Genomic DNA, 15,786 nt, shown 5'->3' on the forward strand with positions numbered 1-15,786 from the left:
TACAGACCATGCCCTGATTTCTCTTTATAGTCCTTAGTGCCAAATGTGTATTATATATATTTATATGTATATAATATATATGCACATACATTTATTGTCTCTTCCATGACAGACCCCCAGCTGCATCCAATAATTTTTTTCCTCCAACAAGAATTTATTGAGTGGCTGGCCAGACACTGTTAAAGGTATTATGGCTACAATGGTGAGCAAACAGCTTGGTGTCAATAAGTTTACACTTCAGAGTGCAGGATAAGTGTTCAACAAATACTTGTTAAAATAATACTAGTATTGTTTTTGTCAGAAGGCAAAATAGAAAAAGAAACAATATCGATATAAATTTTTATTCATTTCTTTGTTTTAAATTAATGCTTATTTTAAAATAACACTTGAAAATTTTATGCTTATAATCCATATTAGAAATAACATTAAAAACAATCCAAGTACATTATTTGAAGATTATATGCTTAATACTATATTGTTCCTATATTAACACATTGTTGACATTAGCAAGAGTGTAAAATTGACTTCTGGCTAGTGATTAATATATAAAGAAAATCAAGATCAGGCATCAGTGGCTCCCACCTTAATCTTAAATTTTTTAGGAGGATGAGGTCTGAGAACTAAGGTTCAAAGTTAATCCAGGAAGAAAAGTCAGAGAGATTATCTCCAATTTACCAACAAAAAGCTAGAATGGAGTTGTTGCTCAAGTGGTAGAGTGACAACAGTGAAAAATAAGGTGGAATGAATGTACAGCCTCTTTACCCTGAGTTCAAGCCTGCAATAAGTGTACACAGACACACAAACACACAGAATACCAAGGAAAATTATGTTAAAAAATGTGATTTTTAAAATTTCATGTAGACAGTGATTCATGTTGAGCAACAATCTCACTGAAAAATACAGTATGTGACATGGTAACATCTACACTTTTTCTGCCAGTCCTGGGGCTTGAACTCAGGGCCTGGGCAATATCCCTGCACTCTTTTGTTCCAGCTAGCACTCTACCACTTGAGCCACAGTGCCACTTCTGGCTTTTTCTGTGTATGTGGTTCTGAGGAATTGAATCCAAGGCTTCATGCATGTTAGGCAAGCACTCTACCACTAAGCCACATTCCCAGCCCAACATCTATATATTTTGATGCTGATTCTCATCCTTCCCCTTCTTGCAGCAACCAGTAAGGTACAAACTGCTTCTGATTGGCAATCACGAGAAGGGAAGAATTGACAGGTGCCAGTGGCTCACGCCTGTAATCCTAGCTACTCAGGAGGCTGAGTTCTGAGGATCACAGTTCAAAGCCAGCCCTGGTAGGAATGTCTGTGAGACTCTTATCTCCAATTAACAAGCAGAAAGTGGCATTGTGGAACTGTGGCACAAGTGGTAGAGTGCTCACCCTGAGCTCAAGAGCTGAGGGACAGCTCCAAGGCCCAGAGTTCAAGCTCCACACCGACAAAAAAAAAAAAAAGAAAAAGAAAAAAGAAATATGGGAAGATTCACAGCTAACCAACTTTTTGCTAATATTTGTGAAAGGCAAATTCACAGAAAGAGTGAAAGCCACCCACTGCTCACTGTTCCATGAAAAAAAAAAAAAACTATATTCTGATTTCTAGTGGATTTTTAAAATTCAACAAGCACCCATCTTATAAACACTGAATGTTGGGGCTGGGAAATTGGCTCAGTGGTAGGGTGCTTGCCTTGCATGCCTAAGGCCCTGGGTTCGATTCCTCAGCACCACATAAGCAAAAAAAAAAAAAAAAGCCAGAAGTGGCACTGTGGCTCAATTGGTAGAGCACTAGCCTTGAGCTGAAGAGCTGAGGCCTAGAGTTCAGGCCTCACGACTGGACCCAAAAAAAAAAAATTGTGGAAACACTGAATGTTTCCTAAAGCGTGAAAATAATCTGTGTATTAGTTGTCAGACTAACTTGAAATTTTAAATGTTACTCAGACATGTTTCTATCAGACAGTAGTAATTATTATCATTATTAATGACTATATGATTCCTTTTACCATGATTCCTGTTTGTGCTCATAGCTGAGATGTAAATATAAACTAGACTTTGTTGATATTGAAGAACAAAAAATTGATGTTGATCAATGAGTACATGAAAAAGAAAATAAATGTCAATTACATATCTTTGGTCCCAGTAGACTCTTTCAGACAAACTATGACGTAACCTATGTCAATATACCTCTTCCTTTCAAATACTATTAAAATAGGATTATAGCAGAAACAATTTCTTTTGGATTTTATATTGATATCAATTAACAAGCTGATTAATCTAATAGTTTACTTTTCTAAACAAGCATTAGCTGATTTAATCTCTCCCAAATGAATGGGTCTCTTTTGGCTGATCAATTCGGTAGAGAAACTGGGCAGGTGAGAAGTAGCCAAGATACTCCACAGTGTCTGGGGTAGTGTCATAATGGTAATGTCCACCTTCTCCATGATGACTAAAGAAATGAGTGTGTTCCAGTCGCAAATCAAACCCCTATAACAACAGAGATGTAACTTGTTAGCGTGCACTCTTTTCTTTTTGTCAGTCATGGGGCCTGAACTCTGGGCCTGGGCACTGTCCCTCAGCTCTTCAGCTCAAGGTGCTCTACCACGTAAGCCATAGCACCATTTCTGGCTTTTTCTGTTTATGTAGTGCTGAGGAATCGAATCCAGGGCCTCATGCATGCAAGGCAAGCCTTCTACCACTGAGCCACCATCCCAGCCTCTTATCATGCACTCTTAATTACTTTGATTAGAATTTGTTTAAGAAGACATGGGTGTAATGTCTCATGTCTGTAATCCTAACTGTTCAAGAGGCAGAGATTTCTCAATCAACACCTTACTTATTTATTTATCTATCTATTTATTTATTTATTTTTGGCCCTGGGGACTAAACCCAGAGTGTTGCACCTGCTAGGTAAGCACTTTGCCAATGAGCTACATCCAAGCCCATAAGCTAGATGTGCTGGGGAAGGCCTGTCATCCTAGTTATGTAGGAAGCCAGAACTGAAGATCAAGACAGCCTGGGCAAAACCAATAAGGCCCTATTCAAAACACAACAAAAGCTATAAGCACTGGGGACACAGCTCAAGTGGTATAGCATTTGTGTAGTGAGCCCTGGATCCCTGAGTTCAAAAGCAGTACCAGAAATATTTCTTTGTTGTCTATAAAGTTTTATTTTCATTTACGTTACAAAAGTTTTTTTGGTGTACATTGTTTGTATATAACAGGGTCTTAATGTAGCTCTGGTCTAGAACTTGTGATTCTCTTATCCCTAATTCCTAAGTGTTAGGATTATAGGTATGCACCACCATGCCAAGAATTATTATTATTTTATATTGTAGTGCTGATCATCAAACCTAGGGCCTCACATATGCTAAGCAAGCATTCTGCCACTAAGCAGCAATATTTTTAAATTTTTCATTCTTTTTTTTTTTTTGGCAGAACCAAGGGCTATGTGCTGATATGTAGGCATTATATCACTTAGCTACATCTGTGTATTTTAAAATATAGGCAATCCAAGCACATGATTCCAGAAATCAAAGGATACCTTCAGTAAAATGATCCCTTCCCTAGCTTTAACATTCATTTCCTTTCCTTTCACACAACAAATATATGTAGTTTCTTACCTATCTTTCCTAAAATATTTACTTTTTCCCTTTGCACTCAAATTGTAGTATTCTCTACACATGGTTCTACATATTTTTAAAAACTCAACAATATAGCTTTGAGGTAGTTGCTTATTAGATCATAAAAAAAGCTTTTTGTTTGTTTGTTTGGGGCTTGAACACAAGGCCTGGATGCTAACCCTTAGCTTCTTTGCTCAAGGCTGATAGTTTAGTGTTTGGGCCACAGCTTCACTTCTGGCCTTTTGGTAGTTAATTGGAGATAAGAGTCTCACTGACTTTTCTGCCTGGGATCAATTTGACCCATGATTCTCAGATCTGCCTTCTATTTTTTTTTTTTTTTTTTTGGTCCGGTCGTGGGGCCTGAACTCTGGGCCTGGGCGCTGTCCCTCAGCTCTTCAGCTCAAGGCTAGCGCTCTACCACCTGAGCCACAGCACCACTGGCTTTTTTCTTTTTGCTTATGTGGTGCTGAGGAATCGAACCCAGGGCCTCAGGCATGCAAGGCAAGCGCTCTACCACAGAGCCACCTTCCCAGCCCTCAGATCTGCCTTCTAAATAGCAAGGATTACAGGTATGAGCCACCAGCACCTGGCTGGTCTATATTCATTTCTATTCAGTGTGTAGAATTAGAACATAAACACAAACTAAGATAGAAGCAATAGATTCTAGTTGTGTTTCTACTATTTCATGGCATGGCTTTAGGTCTTACTGAAAATCTTGTTGCTTCACTTTCTCAAAGGTATAATCCTGACTCAATGCAGGATGCCTTATCTTTCAAGAACATTGTAAAGCTTATCTTAGTCTTTAAATAGCAGAAACAAAAAAGTGCCTAAATTCTAACATCAAGCCATCACTATAGTACACTGTAATATAAAAGACAGCAAAAACTTACTGGGTCTCTGGAGATAAAAACTGGAAGACAAATCAGAGGAGCCTTCATCTCATAAAAATTCAGCCATTCATTCACCTGCTCATCAGAAGTCAGAGGACAGGAGGAAAATTCTGCAGACTGTAACAACAAATCATGAAAGAGGTAAATATATGGTGTATCATTGAAAATTAAAGTTCTTTTTATAATGGCATAATTTAATTCAGTTATACTTTTAAGCCCTCCTCCTCCTCTTCCACCACCCCCTCCTCCTCCTTTTATTATTTTAGTCGGTCATGGGGCTTGAGTGGGCCTGAGTGCTGCTGTCCCTCAGCTCTTCAGCTCAAGGCCAGCGCTCTACCATTTGAACTACAGCGCCACTTTCGGTTTTCTGGTGGTTTATTGGAGATAAGAGTCTCATGGACTTTCCTGCACTGGCCAACTTTGAATGGCAATCCTCAATCTCAACCTCCTGAGTAGCTAGGATGACAGGCCCCTGGCTGGTCTTATTATTATTATAGCTAAATTTTCAAAAAGTTAGTGAATTATTGGGAGCCAGTACCTTATGCCCATAATCAAAGATACTCAGGAGGCTGAGGATCACAGTTCCAAGCCAAACCTGGGCAGAAAAGTCAGTTCAACTTTTGTTGTTATTGTTGTTGGTCATGGGGCTTGATCTTCAGGCCTGGGTGCTGGCTCTGAGCGTTTTTTTGCTCAAGGCTAGTGCTCTACCACTTTGAGCCACAACTCCACTTCTGGTTTTCTGGTGGTTAATTGGAGATAAGTGTCTCATAGACTTTGCTGCCTGGCTACCTTCTAACTCATAATCCTCAGATCTTAGCCTCCTAGCTACGATTATAGGCTTGAGCCACCTGGCTCAGTGAGAGTTTTATTTCCAATTAACTACCAAAAAAATCCATTAAGTAGAACTGTGACTAGAGTGGTAAAGTACTAGTTCTGAGCTGAAAAGCTCAGGGAGAGACTCTATATACTAGTTCGAGCCCCAGGACTAGCACCAAAAAAAAAAAAAAAAAAAAGAAAAAGAAAAAAAATCTAATTTGTATAAACTAAAATTTAGGAATAAATGAAAGGCTGAATCAATTACTATCTTTTTCTCTCTTTTTCTCCTAGCCTCTAATAAGTATTTTTATGGTGTGTGTGTGTGTGTGTGTGTGTGTGTGTGTGTGTGTGTGCGTGTTTGTGTAAGCCCTGAGGCTTAAACTCAGGAACTAGGCACTGTCCCTGAGCTTCTTTTGCTTAAGGTTAGCATTCTATCCCTTGAGCCACAGCACCACTTTTGGCTCCTGAGTAGCTAGGATTACAGCTGTGAGCCATCACTGCCAAGTGCCTCTCAGCTTTTGATCGTAATGTTTAGTAAGTTTTCTAGGCATGTGGGGCTTTGGATTAAATCCAGGAGTGAGATTGAAGGGGTACCTTGTATGCATGTATGGAAATGTCACAATGAAACCCCCTTTGTATAAGTAATATTTGTTAATAATTTTTTTTTTTTTGGGTCAGTCATGGGGCCTGAACTCTGGGCCTGGGCGCTGTCCCTCAGCTCTTCAGCTCAAGGCTAGCGCTCTATCACTTTAGCCACAGCACCACTTCCGGCTTTTTTCTTTTTGCTTATGTGGTGATGAGGAATCGAACCCAGGGCCTCATGCATGCAAGGCAAGTGCTCTACCACTGAGCCACCTTCCCAGCCCATGATGTCTATTTTTATATTCAAATTTTCAACAAAAATGCCTTTAGAGATATAAATATTTAAAAATTCTAAGGTAGTGAGTATGTGTACATACACATACCAATCATGCAATGCATGCTGAGCTCTTACCATAATGTGAGCCTTTACTTTTCCCTTCTGAATTAGGAAAGTACCTCCCATCCCTACAGGTTTGTTTTCATAATGGTCTTCCAGAGCCTGTCTCATGCAAGTCACAAAGTTAAGTTGTCCAGTTCTTTTTTTGGCTTTTACTTCAATGACCTACAGGAAACACAAGTAAGCACATCAGTAAGCTGTCAAAATATATGTGATTAACTACTTAGATGTAGCATTATCTAAGTGCCATCAAGAAAATATTCTCATTTGTTCAGTGCATCCAAGGTTGAGTTGAGATGTCTCAATCCTCTGAAACACTTCTTAATTAGTCATACACACATATATATACATTACATGTATATGTGATATATATATATATACACACACACACATGTAACTTTAAATAATATCTTTTCCTTTCTCCCTTCTTCCTTCTTTTCCCTCCATTTCCCTCCATTTCTCCCTCCTGTGTGTATGCCAATCCTGAAGCTGGAACTCAGGGCTTGAGAATTGTGAGCTTTTTGCTCAAGGACAGGGCTTTACCACTTGAGCCACAGCTCTACTTCCAGATTTTTGGTGGGGAATTGAAGATGAGTCTCATGGACTTTCCTGCCTGGGCTGACTTCAAACCATGATCCTCAGATCTCAGCCTCCTGAGTATCTAGGCATGAACCACTAGTATCTGATCCTTTTTAAAATTTTGTGCTAACTACCACTTACTGCTCTCATATGGCTTGTTTGCTCATGGCTAATGTTCCTTGAACATCACACTTGAACAACACCTCCCCTTTTGGCTTTCTGCTGTTAATTAGGGTCTAGGCTTTGCATCCCTAGGTTAATTTCAAACCATGAATCTCAGCTCAGCTTCCTGAGTAGCTAGGATTACAGGCAAGATCCACCTTTGCCTGTCTTATTCATGGTACACTGAATTCTAGAGAATGACCATATATGTCATGGTGATAAATAGCTGAGAATTTCCTGGAATAAAGGTTAATCACTGGTAAATGAGCATAAGGGAGTAATTAAGATGCTTTCTCATGTCTCGTAAAAGTTTTCGCTATGTTTTATTAGGTAGTTTTACTTTTCTTAATTCATTTCAGCTGTCTTTACAAAAAGTGAGCCTTTAGAAATGCTACCACTATCTATTTGCATTCTCACAGAAAGAAAATATGAAGCAGAGCACTGATTTTCCTTGTTTTTAATTGTTTTATTTTGTCAGTCTTGGGTCTTGAACTCAGGGCCTGGGTGCTATCCCTGAGCTCTTTTGCTCAAGGTGAGCATACTTCCACTTGAGCTACAGCTCTCCTTTTTTTTTTTTTTCTGGTTAATTGGTGATAAGGGTCCACAGACTTTCCTGGCAAGACTGAACCGTGATCCTCAGATCTCAGCTTCATGAGTAGCTAGTATTACAGGCATGAGCCACCAGCACCCAGCTAGAATTCTCTTTATTCTTTCTTTATTGAGTTTAAGTGATTACATAAACTTCACAATATTGTGGGATAGTGATACTTAAAGTCACAAACACATTTTAGCCTTCACATTGTCATTATCGTAGTCTATAAAGCTATGGACTCTACAAAGTTTGACACTATAGCTATTTTTTTCCAAATCAGGTGATATATACATCTCTTTCTGTTTGCTTAGTGTAAGCTGTTCCCTCTTTCTCATTCCCTCCTTCCCTTCGCTGCCCTTGAGTTGATTAGTTCACTTTTATCAATGTACAGTGCAGCTGATCCAACTAGAATTCTGTATCTTGTACAAAAATCTATACAAAAATTCGTACAAAAATCACCTTGCCAGGTTGGCCCTCACTGGCAAAAAGATTAGCCAGTAATGCACATCCAAAATCATGATATTTCTCACTGTATTTCTCTAGTAGGCACCCTCCATCTACAGGGTTAATCCACGCAAAGTAACTTCGGTTCACAGGAGGGTTGTGTTCACTTTCTGTTTGTACAACTGGAATAAACTAAAAAGAAAAAAGGCAATTAGTAAATCCCTGTTTAGAAAATATATTTTTGACTAGTCCTAGGCTTTGAACTTAGGGCCTGGGTGCTGTCCTTTAAGCAGCTTCTTCTTCTTTTTTAATGGTAAGAAAACTCGGCAGAGCTTTATTGAATAAGCATGCAAGCAAGCAAGCAGACAGACAATAAGCAAACAACACAAGCAGAAAGGTAGGGAATAGGTTCATCCTTATATGAACCAAATCTTTATAGTATTCTGGGAAGACCTTGGAGTGTAAAAATTTGAGATCTTTCCTCAAAGAAAGAAAAGGACGCCACTAACAGAGTGTGGATGCTCTCATAGAGAGGAGAGACATCTCTAAGCTTCTATTGCTCAAGGCTAGTGCTCTGCTACTTGATCCACAGAGCCACGTCTGGCTTTTTCTGAGTAGTTTATTGGAGATAAAGATTCTCACAGACTTTCCTGCCTGGGCTGGCTTTGAACCATCATCCTCAGATCTCAGCCTTCTGAGTAGCTAGGAGTACAAGTGTAAGCCACCAGCACCCAGCTAGAAAATATCTTAAATAATGTAGCAGAATATTTTGTCTTAGACTTAGGACATTTTATTTCAAGTATTTTTTTAAACATATACAAAACCATATGAAATATGAAGTACTTATCTTTAGGTACAAAATGCAAGAAACGTTATAGTTTGGAACTTAAGTGCCCCTGTATCCTGAGGGTTTGGGGCCTAGTACAGCGGGTTCAGAGTTGGAGACTTTGGGAGATGATTAAATTATAAGGGCTCTGATCTCATTAGTCAATCCACGTATGGATTCATAGCTTAATGGGTGGTGTGGGAAAGGCTTTGTTATATTAGTGACCTCTCCCTGTCTCTGTCTCTATCCATCTGTCTCTAATTCCTGGTCCCCACAGGATAAGCAGCTTTGCTCCAATATGAACCTCTTGCTCTAAGAAATGGGACTAGCCGGGCGCTGGTACATGTCATCCTAGCTACTCAGGAGGCTGAGATCTGAGGATCGCGATTCAAAGACAGCCCGGGCAGGAAAGTCCATGAGACTCTTATCTCCAATAAACCACCAGAAAACTGGAAGTGGCGCTGTGGCTCAAGGGGTAGGGCACTTGCCTTGAGCTGAAGAGTTCAGGGACAGCGCCCAGGCCCAGAGTTCATGCCCAGAACTGACCCCCCTGCCAAAAAAATGGGAGTAAATGAACTTCTGAAACTTATACATTTTTCCTCCTTATAAGTTAGTTATCACAGATACTTTGTCACTATGGAAATCTAATATAAACATTTTGAAGTTGGGGCCTGGATGCTGTTCCTGAGCTCTTTTTGCTCAAGGCTAGCACTCTACCACTTTGAGCCACAGCACCACTTTGTTTTCTGGTGGTTAATTGGAGATAAGAATCTCAGATTGGGCTGGGAAGGTGGCTCAGTGGTAGAGTGCTTGCCTTGCATGCATGAGGCCCTGGGTTCAATTCCTCAGTACCACATAAGCAAAAAAGCCAGAAGTGGCACTGTGGCGCTAGCCTTGAGCTGAAGAGCTGAGGGACAGCGCTCAGGCTCCACCACCGACAAAAAAAAAGAAAAAAGAATCTCAGATCCTCAGATCTCAGCCTCTTGAGTAGCTAGGATTACAGGGGTGAGCCACCAGTGCCTGGCTGCCCCTGTTCTTATTCTACCCTCCCTTCCTTTCTTTCCTTTCCCCTTCTCTATCTCCTTTCTTTTCTTTTTTTTTGGGTCCAGTTGTGGGGCCTGAACTCTAGGCCTGGGCGCTGTCCCTCAGCTCTTCAGCTCAAGGCTAGCGCTCTACCACTTGAGTCACAGAACCACTTCCAGCCTTTTTCTTTTCTTTTTTTTTGGGGGGGGGGTCCGGTCGTAGGGCCTGAACTCTGGGCCTGGGCGTTGTCCCTCAGCTCTTCAGCTCAAAGCTAGTGCTCTACCACATGAGCTACAGCGCCACTTCTGGCTTTTTTTTCTTTTTGCTTATGTGGTGCTGAGGAATTAAACCCAGGGCCTCAGGCATGCAAGGCAAGCGCTCTACCACTGAGCCACCTTCCCAGACCTACAGCTTTTTTCTTTTTGCTTATGTGGTGCTAAGGAATTGAACCCAGGGCCTCATGAATGCAAGGCAAGCGCTCTACCACTGAGCTACCTTCCCAGCCCCCCCTTTCCTTTTTTTTTTTTTTGAGGAAAGATCTCAAAATTTTACACTCCAAGGTCTTCCCAGAATACCATAAAGATTTGGCTCATATAAGGTTGAACCTATTCCTTAAGAAAATCTGAATCTAAGCTGGGCACTGGTGGCTCACACCTGTAATCCTAGTTACTCGGGAGACTGAGATCTGAGGATCACAGTTCAAAGCCAGCTCAGTCAGAAAAGTCTGAGACTCTTATCTCTAATTAGCCATAGAAAACCAGAAGTGGTATTGTGGCTCAAGTGGTAGAGTGCTAGCCTTGAGCTGAAGAGCTGAGGGACAGCACCCAGGCCCAGAGTTCAAGGCCCACAACTGACAAAAAAGAAAATCTGAACATAAAGATTACTGATCCACTACTGTTTTACCTGTTGGAGCATGTGCTATAGTTCAAATCTGTATCAAATAGTTGTACATATGTAGAAAGGTATGATTTCAACTACTTAAAATTTACTCAAAAAAGTAGGATTGTTGATAGGGCAGTAAAAAGAAAAGACAAACCAAACATGAAACTGACAGAAGAATTATGTGTGTGCTGACCTCAGAATTGAACCCAAGAGTTTGAAATGGTCCTGCCCCTGCTCCAAGAATAAAAGCTCCAGGCAGCTTGATTTCTTGTGCAATCTTATTCAGATCATAAACCTATAATGAGGACAAACATATTTAAATCAGAACGTACAAATTTTATGACTTTTTAAAATTTTTATTGTAAAGATGCTGTACAGAAGGGTCACAGTTACATGAGTAAAGTAACAAGTACATTTCCTGTGGAGCATTGTTACCCACTCCTTTGTTGTTCTCCCACCATCTCTTCTCTCCCCCACTCCCTGCCACAGCCCGCCCCCCCCCCAAGGTGTAAAGTTCATTTCGACACAGTATCTTGTGAGTATAACTTCCTATATTTTTTCTTTTCTTTTCTTTTGTTGGTCATGGGGCTTGAACTCTAGGCCTGGGTTGTGCCCCTCATCTCTTCAGCTCAAGGTGAGTGCTCTATCACTTGAGCCACAGCACAACTTCTGGCTTTCTGATGGTTTATTGGAGATAAAAGTCTCACAGACTTTTCTGCCCGGGCTGGCATTGCACCACGATCCTCAGATCTCGGCCTCCTAAATAGCTAGGATTACAGGCATGAGCCACCAGCGCCTGGCCTAACTTCCTTTTTTATAACCAAATTTTAACGTACTTCTTTGCTTGCTACATTGATCAATTTTCTTATAATAAACAGGAATCAACCCAATTTCCACCAGCTTCAATGTGAATGTGAAGAATAAAATGTACACTTACTTTTTTTTTGTTTACAAGAGGCATTAAGTAAGGCACACCTCCTACTTCTGCAATTCTAGTTTTCCCACAGATGCCTAAAAAAACCACAAGCCATTAATCTTCAATCACCAAAATGCCAGAAGTGGAACTGTAGGTAAAATAGGTAAGCATACCACTTCAGTATTAAATGCCAGAAGATAATAATTTATGAATAGTTCATAGTACACCACTTCTCCATTCTCCTAGTTTTGCCAACAGCAGGGCTTGGAAGATATGACTAGCACACGTGTCCTATTTTAGCTGTGTCTGCAATATTATCATCTCTAAGTACCACTTGATACAGTTGAAAGAATACAAATAACTAAAAGCTACTGACAGGGCCAAGTTCAGACTGGATAAAATTTCTAGAATTAGTCGATAATGTCATAATCTCTTTTGTTTTTGTTTTGTTGGTTGTGGGGCCTGAACTCTGGGCCTGGGTGCTGTCCCTCAGCTCTTCAGCTCAAGGCTAGCACTCTACCACTTGAGCCACAGCCACTTCCGGCTTTTTCTGCTTATGTGATGCTGAGGAATTGAACCCAGGACCTCATGCATGCAAGGCAAGCACTCTACCACTGAGCCACCTTCCCAGCCCCTATAATGTCATAATCTCTTAAAATCTATATTTTTCCAGTGTGAAGGTCCTTCCTTTCTTTCTTCTTTGCTTCCCTTCTTTCTTCATTTCTTCTTTTGGTTAGAACTTTTTTTTTAACTTAAAAACAACTTACTCTGGTTGAATGGTAACTCTTTCATACCACTACATTAATGATAATAAAATTGTAATTTAAAAAAGAAGCCAGGTGCTGGTGGCCCATGCTTATAATCCTAGCTACTCAGAAGGCTGAGATCAGAGGATCATGGCTCAAAGCCAGCTCAGGCAGGAAAGTCCATGGGACTCTTACCTCCAATTAACCACCAGAAAACTGGAAGTAGTGCTATGGCTCGAGTGGTAGAGTGCTTGCCCTGAGCTAAAGAGCTGAGGGACAGTGCCCAGGCCCAGAGTTCAAATCCCAGGACTGACCAAAAAAAAAAAAAAACCAACAAGTCACTCCAGGAGAAATAGGAGTGTGTGTGTGTGTGTGTGTGTGTGTGTGCATGTGTATGTGTGCGTGTGTGTGTTCGCTAGTCCTGGCGCTTGAACTTAGGACCTGGGGACAGTTCTGTAGCTTTCTTGAAGCCTAGCATTCTACCATTTGAGCTACAGTTCCACTTCTGGCATTTTGGTGATTGAAGATTAATGGACTTTTCATCATAGCTTTGAGCCACAATCATTAGATCTCAGGCTCCTCAGTATCTAGGATTACAGGCTTGAGCCACTAGCGCTGGAGAGAATATATAGTTTTTACAGCTATATTGGGAAATATTCTTTTAACTTTATTTCTAGTAGTTTTAATACAAATGACAGATAAGGTTTAAATGCTAGGAGTTTTGTATTTCAGTTTGTCTACTTAGTTTTTCTTTTTTTGTGCCAGTACTGGGGCTTGAATTCAGGGCCTGGGAACTAGACCTTAGGTTTTTCTGCTCAAGACTGGTGTTCTACCACTTGAGCTACAGTTCTACTTCTGGCTTTTTTTTTTTCTGGTCCTGAGGCTTTAACACTGGCCTAGGTGCTGTCCCTGAGCTTCTTTTGCTCAAGGCTAGCACTGTACCACCTGAGCCAGTGCCATTTGGGGCTTTTTTCTGTGTAATTTATTGGAGATAAGAGGAGTCACATGGACTTTCCTGCCCAAGCTGGCTTCAAACCATAATTCTCAGATCTCAGCCTCCTGAGTAGCTAGGATTACAGGTGTGAGCCACCAGCACTGGCTACTTCTAGCTTTTGTTGGTTAATGGGAGACAAAGAGTCTCAGGGACTTTCCTACCCACACTGACTTTAAATGAGATTCTCAGATCTCAAGCCTCTTGAGTAGCTAGGATTACAGGCATGAGCCACTGCCTCCTGGGAAGTTTATTTTTTTAAGTTAAAAAATATTGTTATTATATGGCTGGTAATGTGGCTTAGTGGTAGAGTGCTTGCCTAGCTTGCATGAAGTCCTGGGTTCGATTCCTCAGTACCATATAAACAGAAAAAGCCAGAAGTGGTGCAGTGGCTCAAACGGTAGAATGCTAGTGAGCAAAAGAAGCCCAGGGAGAGCACCCAGGCCCTGAGTTCAAGCTCCAGGATTGGCCCCCCAAAAAACTGTTACTATAAAGGGGTCACAATTTACGTAAGTCAGGTGAAAATTCATTTTTTCGATGGTAGAAATTATCATTATTATCAAAGCCCAGAGTCTTGAGTGTAAGATCATGTCCTTTTACAGCATTATACCTCTACTCTTCTACTTACATTTTACTATTAGCACAATATAGCTAGACACAATTTCGTAGAAGGCTTTTTTATGCTAATACCTGGGCTTGAACTCATGGCCTCAATTTTTCCTTCAGCTTTTTCACTCAACATTGGTATCCTACCACTTGGAGTCACATCTCCAGTCTGGCTTCTTTTTTGCTAATTAGCTTGCTAGGTAATTTTCTGGGCTCACTTTTACTGTGATCCTCAGATCTCAGTTTCCTAAGTAGCTAGGATTAAAGGCATGAGCCAACAACATGTATGAGGGACCTTTTTTTTAAAGTGAAGAGTGAGAAACATTAACTTCTATTTGAGAAAAAAGTAGATTTGCCAGTTTTATGCTAACACATTACACAGTAAAATAAATGTTTCTTCAGCTGCGCAGAAGGTTGACATGCAAAAGTCTTCTAAGAAGCCAGGCACCAGTGGCTCACACCTGTAATCCTAGCTACTTAGGAGACTGAGATCTAAGAATTATGGTTCAAAGCCAGCTTGCCCAGGAAAGAGTGTGAGACTCTTATCTCCAATTAACCACCAGAAAACTCTAAGTGTCACTGTGGGTCATTTGGTAGAGTGCTAACCTTGAGCTGAAGAGCTGAGGGACAGCACCCAGGCCCAGAGTTCAAAAGACCAAAAAAAAAAAGTCTTATAAGGTCCTTTTTGTAAATAGGGACTTAGGAAATGTTTTCCATGTAAATTATTCATAAACAAGTTTCTCAGAAATGACAGGGATGTCTGAATCTAGAGAAGTCACTTCGAATTACTTTTGAGCCTTTGGCTCAGACCAAGTATAGAGAAAACATTAGATGACTCTTAGCAGTCTAGGTAAGAGAGCTAATAATGGTGAATACAGAGGAAAGACAGGAAATTATTGGTAGAGATATCCTTTAAGTAGCTGAAAATACATCAGCATTTTATATACGTATACATATTATATAATATATATTCTATATTATATATTTTACATATAGCTAAGAGAGATCTTCAAGACCTAAAAATTTCAAAGTTGTTATTTCAAAGTAGCAATTCAAACAGTGAACCAAGGGAGTTATACAAAATAAGAATAGCCTAAAATATTATTAAATGATTTCAAAGTGCTGAAACTGAATCAGACACAAGTAAATTTTAGAATTTACCTGACTACTTACAATCAGACTTTTTCATTGCGTGCATGCATGTGCGTATGTGCATATGTGTGTGTGTGTGTGTGTGTGTGTGTGTGTGTGTATGCTATTACTAGGACTTGAGGCTTGAACTCAGGGCCTAGACACTGTCGGTGAGCTATTTTGCTCAAGGCAGTGCTCTACCACTTTGAATCACAGCTCTACTTCTAGTCTTCCCGTGGTTAATTGGAGATAAGAGTCTTATAGATTTTCATGCCTGTGCTGGCTTTGAACAACCATCCTCAGATCTCAGCCTCCTGATTAGCTAGGATTACAGGCATAAAGTACTAGCACCTGGCCCAGGTATCTTTTTGTTTTATTTATTTTTTATTTTTTTTAGGTATCGTTTTTTTTTTGGGGGGGGTCCGGTCGTGGAGCCTGAACTCTGGGGCGGGGCGCTGTCCCTCAGCTCTTCAGCTCAAGGCTAGCACTCTATTACTTGAGCCACAGCGCCACTTCTGCTTTTTTCTGATTATATGGTGCTGAGGAATAGAACCAAGGGCCTCATGTGTATGCAAGGCAAGC

General features: G+C 40.5%; 1 protein-coding gene across 1 annotated transcript in view; it reads right to left on the reverse strand.

Moving 5' to 3' along the window:
- Positions 1-2,288: 2,288 nt before the first annotated feature.
- Positions 2,289-15,786, reverse strand: part of LOC105995148 (chromosome unknown open reading frame, human C11orf54) — a 24,591-nt gene continuing 11,093 nt past the window's right edge. Inside the window, exons 4-9 of the mRNA XM_013028823.1 lie at positions 11,752-11,825; positions 11,008-11,109; positions 8,099-8,275; positions 6,322-6,471; positions 4,512-4,628; positions 2,289-2,486 (exon numbers count right to left, since the gene is read on the reverse strand). Coding sequence (XP_012884277.1) covers positions 2,313-2,486; positions 4,512-4,628; positions 6,322-6,471; positions 8,099-8,275; positions 11,008-11,109; positions 11,752-11,825 — 794 coding nt within the window. The 3' untranslated portion in view covers positions 2,289-2,312. The remainder of the gene's footprint in view (positions 2,487-4,511; positions 4,629-6,321; positions 6,472-8,098; positions 8,276-11,007; positions 11,110-11,751; positions 11,826-15,786) is intronic.

This window comes from Dipodomys ordii, unplaced genomic scaffold (genome assembly GCF_000151885.1).
Source record: "Dipodomys ordii isolate 6190 unplaced genomic scaffold, Dord_2.0 Scaffold114, whole genome shotgun sequence".
Classification (NCBI taxonomy): domain Eukaryota; kingdom Metazoa; phylum Chordata; class Mammalia; order Rodentia; family Heteromyidae; genus Dipodomys; species Dipodomys ordii.